General features: G+C 31.1%; 1 protein-coding gene across 3 annotated transcripts; it reads right to left on the bottom strand.

Moving 5' to 3' along the window:
- Window positions 1–338: 338 nt before the first annotated feature.
- On the bottom strand, window positions 339–6,829 carry LOC131637787 (uncharacterized). 3 transcript variants are annotated; one of them, XM_058908364.1, is made up of 22 exons: window positions 6,515–6,829; window positions 6,016–6,177; window positions 5,316–5,395; window positions 4,954–5,040; window positions 4,808–4,858; window positions 4,595–4,712; window positions 4,370–4,426; window positions 4,198–4,262; window positions 3,978–4,061; window positions 3,834–3,884; window positions 3,677–3,739; window positions 3,419–3,465; window positions 2,831–2,900; window positions 2,664–2,726; window positions 2,386–2,475; window positions 2,250–2,288; window positions 1,901–2,128; window positions 1,729–1,814; window positions 1,568–1,616; window positions 1,403–1,483; window positions 1,213–1,306; window positions 339–1,057 (listed from the first exon to the last, which is right to left on the bottom strand). In XM_058908364.1, the coding sequence occupies exons 2-22, from the start codon at window positions 6,131–6,133 to the stop codon at window positions 849–851; spliced, it is 1,830 nt and encodes a 609-aa protein (XP_058764347.1). In that variant the 5' UTR covers window positions 6,134–6,177; window positions 6,515–6,829; the 3' UTR covers window positions 339–848. The 3 variants fall into 3 exon arrangements, with proteins under 3 accessions (XP_058764347.1, XP_058764346.1, XP_058764344.1); XM_058908363.1 differs by having other exon boundaries at window positions 6,016–6,162; XM_058908361.1 differs by having other exon boundaries at window positions 6,016–6,157.
- Window positions 6,830–9,610: the final 2,781 nt, after the last annotated feature.

Genomic DNA, 9,610 nt, shown 5'->3' with positions numbered 1-9,610 from the left:
TGCATGTGTCTATTGTGTGGTACACATGTCACTATATGATATTCTTGCGGTCAGTGATACTCATGGTGCAGTCTCACTCATGTTAAGGAATCCCTTAGAAGTCAGACCCAACATTATGATATAAGAAATGACTTAGCAGCAGATGGAAAACAAATGGGTCCAATATACCTCAGACAAGTTTTTGAATTTTGATCAATTATCAAGTATATGGACCCTTTGTTTCCTATACATTATGAACCTGACTTGCCAATTGACAATTATTCCCTTCAAATATAAACAGCTCATCTACCAATAGGAAAACTTATAGGAAAAATCTTCTAGGTAAGAGCCAACACAAATTTTATGGTACAACACTTCATCTGATGACATAAATACAAAATCAAGAAAGGTAAAAAGCACAAATGCCCCAAACAAATTCAACTGCAAGATTCATAAGAGTTTTAGTTTTACATTAATAACCACTCAAAACAAGACACTTTGTTGAAAGTACTTTTACACCTTCAACTTGTATAGAACAAAAAACCCTAAATAGCAAGGAAAAAGCCACCAAAGCCTAAATATTTGGCATGATCATCAATCAAGTGAGTGTAGTATTTCTTGGCCAAGTAATTGACCAAAAAAAGTGAAATCAATGGTGGCTGCAATTGCCACACACCACAGCACAACCATACTAGGAAACAATAAAAGCTTGTTAGACTCAAAAAATTTGGTTTCATAATGAAAGACAAGTCCCTAGCTAAAAAGACCTATCCACTCACTAACTGTACAATGCGACCCACCGAGGACAAACCATAATGTCGTTGAATATAGTCATACCATCATTATTCGAGGGCGGAAAAGACAGATGGCTAACAACTACCATCCACATACACTCCGTTACCATTGGTAAATACACCGTTTAAGGATCCATTGGTTGATATGTAGCCGTTTCCATTTTGGTGTGCTTTCCGTATTGGCGAGTGTCCATTGTATATTCCATTAGGTATCTTGCTGTGGCTGTGGCCGTTGCTCTGCATTGTAACTGTCCTCTTCGGTTCACAAGCTGCTTCTATTAATCCTGTTTTATCAACAAAAATACTTCAAAGGTCATTCCACAGAAAATGAAAAGTTTATTTGATACAAGTATAGCACCCGGTAATTGCATTGACATGACAACATCGATAAACGATTTCGAATGGACTAAGATGAATGGCGAATATGTAGAGAAAATACCTGAAAAGAGTGGAGAAGGTTTTCCTGGTCTGGACTTGAACTCAGGGTGAAACTGAACGCCAATAAAAAAAGGATGGCTAGGCAGTTCAACTATCTGCACTCGTGAATATAATTACCAAAACTTATTATTATTGTTATTTTCGAATAAATTTTAATATCAATGTCATAGAAGTTTCGTGTATATACATACCTCCATACGACTCCCAGTTTCATCTTTGCCGACAAATGATAGACCAGCGCTCTCTAGCTGAGATACCATGTCAGGATTAACCTGTAACAATTATTGTTAGTAACTAACTACCGCTGCATCTTTGCTTGCAGAGAAAGTTTCAGCATGCAAAAAAACACAATTTACCTCGTATCTATGCCGATGTCGCTCATCAACAGAGCTTACATTACCATATCTATCAAGAAAGCACACAAAAAAATATATTTTTGTTAAAAAAGAAAAAGTACTTTTTTTCTTGAATAATCTGTAACAAATGAGCTCTAAACTAACGTGGTGATAATTCTTACAATTTTGCAGATTTGCAGTCAGCAACTTGGAAGTAAGTTGTCCTTGATCCAAGACGCATAGTTCCCCCCATATGTGTCTTTGAACCCTATCAATGAAACACGTACCACCAATTAAACAAGGTACTCAAAGGAACAATATTATCAACTGGTTCAGGAGTATAAGAGAATATACTTCTGGCATAAATACGACGCACGGGGTCTTGGTTTCAGGATCGAATTCTGTACTAGTAGCGCCATGCAGACCCAGAACAGATTGTGCAAACTCAATAACAGCAATTTGCATCCCCAGGCAAATGCCGAGATACGGAACATTATTTTCTCGGGCATATTTAGCAGCAAGGATTTTCCCTTGCACTCCTCTATCACCAAAACCTCCAGGAACTAGAACTCCGTTAGCACCCTGCAGTGAAGTCCAAGCAAGACCGGTAAATAATGCAACACTAAGAAACCGTTAAAACGGATAAAACAGCATTAGACTAGAAATATTGAAGAAAACACATTCAGTCTGAATAGTATGAAACCTTCAAAAGATTCCATGCAGCTGTATGAGTCTTAGGATCCTGCGGTTACATTAATCATCAGAGAGTTGGCATAAAGAAAACAAAACAAAAATAGTTAAGTAATAATTTTTGTCCAACTGCAAGAATTAGTAATCACCTCTCGGTAGGTATCATCTTCGAGATCCCCAGCTGGAACCCAGTCCACAATAAGTTTGCGATTATGAGCAACAGAGGCGTGCAAAAGTGCCTACATGAAAAACAAAGAATTAGCTTATGGTGTATTGGAATTCAGTTTTATAAAGTTTTGGACCAGAAACAGAAAGTTCAATGCACCACTTTTTAATAAATTTCATACAAGAGATGAAAGTTGCAGAAGAATGCATAAAGTGAATGCAAACTATATTATGATGGACCACTAATTTAGGAGAAAATTACCTTCAGAACAGAAAGATATGCATCTGAAAGGCCAGTGTATTTTCCCACCATAGCAATTTTAACCTGTGGGACACGATACAGTTGTGAGCTCAACAGTGGTGGATATTTGAAGAACCTGGCATATCCTTTCATATATAGACGATACATTTGAGATGTTTGAGACTTACAGTTTCATGACATTTGTCATAAATCTTTGTCCTAACAGTCCACTCCTTCAAATTAGGCTCTGCAGCAATACTGCAATAGAAAGGCTATTAGTTCAATGAAAGAAACTTAAATAGCTGTATAATATAACTACGAACACATTTTCAGAACAACAAATCACAATGGATGGAAATTTTTACTTCAAATCGTGAATCAGAATATCTATATTATGAATTGTAGATACATTACCAATAAAATTATGACATTTTAAAGTTAAAACAAATGACATAGCAAAATTATATGTTGATATATCATATATAAACATCAAATAATTCAAGATTCAAGTCAAAAATCAAACGGAAAAAGTGGCTATCTATACAAAGTGGACAAGAAAAAAGCGGTTGACAACACTTAGTTTAGGTAGTGATTCACTAGAGAATGAGTCAAAATTCATTATATAGGAATTTCAGATGAGACATCTCCAAAATAGATACACACTAGAAATTCACATATGTTCATTGAGATACGCTTCGCTTGTATCATATGATATTAATAATCATGAGAGGGAGTTCTAAACAAATACAAAAAAGAATGAGTTTTGTCAGACGAACCCCGGCAGGTTTAATGCTTTCAGGATCGACTCATGCGCCTTCTGGTCCTATCGTGATACAAAATAAATCCAAAAGAAAAAAAATCAGAATCTTACACAAATCAAACCACTCAATGAAAAGCATGCAATTCAAGTATTTTCAGGAAAAATTCAGTTAATAAAAGCATAAAATAAACTAATAGAACTTCATAAACATAGTTCCAGCATTCGTAGAAGACAACCATAGAGAAGAGTTTCAAAAGACTATAGAATTACTTACTTTCAATAGCAAAGGAATGTGCCAGATGTTTGGAACATCATGGAGAGTAAGTACATTTGATAACTGCAGGCACAAACGTGTTATAAGATTATTAGTATATTTTTAAGGCTTCTTGAAACAAGTGAAGTCAAAGTGAAAATGTTAAATGTCAAATTACCGGCACATGACAAAATTGAGCAAGTTTTGCCTTAGTACTGCCGTCAAGTTCCTGATAAAAAGAGGGAGTGAAATATTGATTCTTTAATCGTCAAAACATGAATCCATCAGAACAATGAAAGAGAAATAAGGACAATAGACGTACCTTTGAACAACGACAAGCAAGAAGATTAGGGAATAAACCTAATCCTCTAAGTTGACGAACACTGTGCTGAGTTGGCTTCGTTTTCTGCAGATTAAAACTTCATATAAGTGTTTGATCATGTTACTTGTAAATACCGTAAATAGAAAACTTAATCACTACATGAATAAAGTTTATCTTATTAGAATAATATTGCAAACTGATGACATATTTTACAACATACCTGTTCGCCAACAACGTTGAGAATAGGAACCAAACTGACATGAACCAAACAAAAGTTTCCAGGGCCTACAAAATTTATAAAAAATAAAAAATAAGATTTAATCACTCAAGTACAGAAAAAACAAAACTGACTTATGTGAATTAGCAAGAGGTTTAGGCGTGACAAGCATTACCTACACGGTATGAAAATTGGCCAAGTGCTTCAATAAAAGGCATAGACTCAATATCCCCTGCAGTATAGAAAATTTATTTCAATCACTTTAGAAAAATAAAGGCTTCATAATACTATATTACTATTTCCTCTCACTATTTAGAAAATAGAAACCCTTTTGAACTTCTTCTTCTTCTACCACATGTTTCTTCAATCAAAAGGCCTTCTCCTAAGAGTATTAACTTACCTATAGTTCCACCCAATTCGATGACACAAACATCAGCAGGCCCTTCTTTTCCATCAACCGGTATCTTCGCTACACGCTCTATCCATTCTTGGATGGCATCTGTGATATGCGGAACAACCTACAAATAAAGCAAATACACATTGAAAACTAAGACACCGACAAACAACCATTAAAAAAAACTTCAAAGAAGAAAAGTCAAAATGGTTAACAGACCTGAACTGTCTTTCCAAGATAATCTCCTCTTCTCTCCTTCTCGATAACAGACTAATAACATTCAAATAAAAATCCAATAATACATTAGGCAAAGCTAGAGAAAAACAACTATAAGAAATTCATGTAAAGGTTGTTCATTTGTCCACCTGATAAATTTTTCCAGTAGTGATATTATTGTCGCGAGTCAATTTTATGTCCAAGAAACGTTCATAGTTTCCAAGATCAAGGTCAACCTTCAAAACATGTAAAAAAAAAAAGAATAAAAATTGCAAACTAAAAATTAGAGTCAAACCACCTAAGTGAACAAACAAAAGAAAAATTTGTCTGTACTTAGATGTAAAATGACAAAAAATGGAAAGAGTGAGCAAGAGGGAAAAAACAGCACTAGTGTAGATTCACAAAAATGGCTGATGACATGTCACTATAAATTCCAATATTATGAATCAAATTCCTGAAAATAAACTAGTAATTTGCATTATTAGAATAGGAAAAAATTATATCTTTTTACCTCACCGCCATCATCTAAGACATACACTTCTCCGTGTTCAAAAGGAGACATTGTCCCCGCATCAGTGTTCAGGTAGGGATCTACAAATGATAAATAAATTTAATTTGAACAAAATTAAAACAAGAATAGGTAGGTACTTAATACTTTACATAAAATAATAACAAAACAGACCGAAAATATTTTGTTTTCTAATAGGATGGAAGAGAAATACTTGGCACAAAATAGGAACTGCTACTTTTTATCTTAATATAATAGTAATACAATTAGAAAGAAACATGACAACAAAAAATCCTTAAAACACGAGAAGTGAACATCAAAGAGAAAAAAAAAAACTTGGCAGAAAAAGAGCAAACTAGCCCCTTTGTATATCAATCAAAGAAAACCTCATTTTTGTTCAACTAGAGTTCCAATCAAATCAAACCTCATGTACATCCATTGAGCCAATCAATTAAATGGTAATATCATACATTCATACATACATAAATACATATACAACATACATGTGTGTATCTATGTGATTTACATAGTTACACATAAGCATGATTTTAAATTGCAGTTTGCAACCACAAATGCAGACACAATATAAACGATTTTGAGGTCTCTGAAACCACAACGCAACACAAATTTCAACAACAGCGGCTGCAAATTCTCACAATATAAACCATTATGTCCGTGTTTCAATCAAAGAATAAGAAAATACCGATTTTGATAGAAGTAACTCGAAGGCCACACGCTTGAAGGAGAAGTCCAATACTGCTAGCAGTGACTCCTTTCCCAAGTCCACTCACAACACCACCAGTCACCAACACATACTTCATATTTCCTTCCTCCTAACTTGGATACTGAACTTGTCCCAGGCAAAATGCACAAAGCAAGAAAAAAAAAACACCAAATATCAGTACTAGGCCAAAAACAACACAACCTATGACCATAAAAACAGACACATATAGGGTCAATATATACTAAAACCTTACTCCTCCCTTTGTTCTTTCCTCTGATAAAACTAAGAATGATGACAACAACAGTACAAAAAATACACAATGCAAAGTGATTTTGATTCGGATAAGATATATTGGCAGTGACAGACATTACATAGATATCATAAGAGAAAAATAATATGAAAAAAATAGAGAAAATAACAAAACTAGAAAAAGGAAGAAACTTTCAACAACCCCACAAGGGAGAGAATAATTAGGAACCTTGTTCACAATGACGGGCTTTACAAAGGCTCTTGCTTTTTCTGGTCTGATAACAACCCTTTTCTGTAACTGGGTTATTATTATGAGATTCCAAAAGGGTTTCTCTTTATATAGGAAAAATCTTGAGAAAAAAATAATCTTTGTAATGAATGAGGGTTTGGGGAATTTGAAATTGGGATTGGGATTGTTTGTAAGAGAAGGAGAATGAAGATGAAAATTTAGGTTTTAGGGAAAAGGGTGAAAATTGCACCCTTTCTCTTCTTCTCTTCCTTCTTCTTACAGGCGGCGGGTGAACATGGAAGATTGGCTTCACCTTTCAACTTTAAAAAGAACCAAAATTCATGCCCCAAAATTAAAATAATATTTCAAATTTTTATTTTTATTTTTATTATAAATATTAAGAAATTAAATTAAATTAACATAATGTTAATTGCAAATCCTAATTCAAGCCATGAAAAGTCGATATTAGTAGGTTAGACGTTAGAGTTTGAAAGTAGGTATTGATAAGTTAGACATTAATTCTAAGATTCGAATGTCGATAATGTTAGATTAGACATTAATACACGATGGAGTGTGTAAGTTTACAATAATTATTTTTAAAAAATAAATAATTTTAATAAATTTTTTTTATCGATGGACAAAGCATCTATAACTACTGAAAATTCAAGCATGCCCAATATTAAGAATCAGAATTTGAACTTTAGTGTTCGCTTTCAACCTAATAGTATCAATTTTTTAATAGTTTAATTAGAATTTGAAAACCGCAAATAGTATTATTGTTAATATATATTAAAAATTAAAAAAAATACAGAATACAGTATCCAGTTTATGGTCCTCTACTAAATTCAATATTAATCATCACTCTACCAACTAACAATTGATAATTGTGTATTGACTTTAAATTCCAGAACACGAGTTGGAATTCGTCACTTAACTACTCCTTCTAACTTTTATTATAAGCAAATATTCTCTTTTTAGGTTCATTGAATAATGATTAATGAATGTATCTGATTTTTTATGTAGATCAGATACATTCACTACTCAAAGAACCTAAAAAAAAATATTTGCTTATAATTCAGGTCGGAGGGAGTATTTGATAAAAAAAAATATTAAATGTTATTTTATAGGTTGAAATTGCAAAATACCCTCCACCTTTTATGGTTAGTTTTGTATAGTTTTTGAAATGGTCCTTACAAGGTTAGTTAATGGATTAGGTCAATGAGCAAAATAAAAAAATGTATGTATTCGGTTGAATCAACCGATATCAATATCAATATATTGTTTAAAAGTTCTATTCACGGTTGTTGTGTGTGAAAAAGTGTCCCAAAAGGATGGTGACTTTTTTAATCATGATATTGGAGTGAAATTATAATTTGTTTCTGGAAAGCTAATGTTTATTGAAGAATTTGGTAAGCTACTGTTTTTCTAATTGTATTTTTTTAAAAAAAATTCTGGATTTTGTTGAAAAGATCTCAGTCCAATTTTATTCAAATTAGTAAAATGATGAGAAACAATAATAACTCTTTAAATGAATATCATTATTTTGGGTAACTTTAATATAATGTGTATATATATATATATATATATATATATATATATATATATATATATATATATATATATATATATATATATGGGGACGACTCAAGTGACAACACTTGGTTATTATGAGAAATGAGAATAATGAATCACGACCATTAGATTTGATTTTAATGGACTGGATTAGTTTCTCTTTCCATGATCCTTAATATTTATTTTAAATCAACACAGAAAGAGAAACCAATCCAGTCCATTAAAATCAAATCTAATGGTCGTGATTCATTGTTCTCATTTCTCATAATAACCAAGTGTTCTCACTTGAGTCGTCCCCTATATATATATATATATATATATATATATATATATATATATATATATATATATATATATATATATATATATATATATATATATATATATATATATATATATATATATATATATATATATAAAACACAATTAATATGATGAGAAGCCTCTTCTAACTAATTCTCTATTTTCTGACATTTGCGTCTAAATTCTGCTCCAAAGCTTTTTGAAGAAAAATGTGATAAAAATTTTGTTATGGTTAATGAATGGCTAAATTGGAAAATAAATAAAAAATTTAATACATATTACTTTAATAAAATATTAGATGAGTTGAACTTCAACATATCAATTTTAAAAATTTAAATAGTACTTACATATATACTTATGTAAATTTTTAGGGCTTAAAAAGTTTTTGAATCTGCCTAGTGATCACTGTTTTGTGCAACGGTACAAAATTTTAGGCACGCATTTTTAAATAACTCTGACTTCATCGTTTTTTCCTGTGAATTTTTGTATGATGGACTTAAACAAAATGGTCATATTCGTTTGTCACTCTTAATTTTATTATGGGACAGACAATTTTTTAAATCACTTTTAATAAAATAGTCAAAATAAAAAAGCATATTCTAACCATCAATATATCACACAATTTATCATATTTTTTATTTTTTACCACCAGAGATATTAGATCTCTTACGAAGAATTTCAAAACTCATGCATATCAATTTTATATCTCTTACATCAATAATACTCTTCCATTCTGTTTGCCTTTATTTATTTTAATTTTTATTATATATTCATAATTTTTCGCATATAGGATGCAATATCAACAAGATTAAATTTTTTTCTGTTAAAATGAGTTAAATATCAACAAATTTGTAATTTTAAAGGTGTTATAGTTTCTCTGTTTTTAATATAAAATTTTAAAGTAAATGTACAGTAGTCTAGTTAATGAAAACTTTAAAAAAATAAACTATTTTAAGGGTGCAATAATTTATTTGTTTTTCATATGTCATATGATGTTATATATTTGATTTAATTTTTAACTATTTTTTATTTTTATTAGTTACTTTCATTTAAAAAATTAATTATTAATTTATATTTTTAATGTGGAGCTAATTTAAGTGGAAAAAAGTTATAAATAAAAAATCTACAAATTAATATTGTGTACACTGTACTTATTATTTTTAATAGTTATACAAAATTTAAAATAACCTTCATTTAAAAATGGATAAGTTAGTGACTTAA

The sequence above is a fragment of the Vicia villosa genome, unplaced genomic scaffold (genome assembly GCF_029867415.1).
Source record: "Vicia villosa cultivar HV-30 ecotype Madison, WI unplaced genomic scaffold, Vvil1.0 ctg.002084F_1_1, whole genome shotgun sequence".
Lineage (NCBI taxonomy): Eukaryota > Viridiplantae > Streptophyta > Magnoliopsida > Fabales > Fabaceae > Vicia > Vicia villosa.
This window is presented reverse-complemented; position numbering and strand designations above follow the sequence as displayed.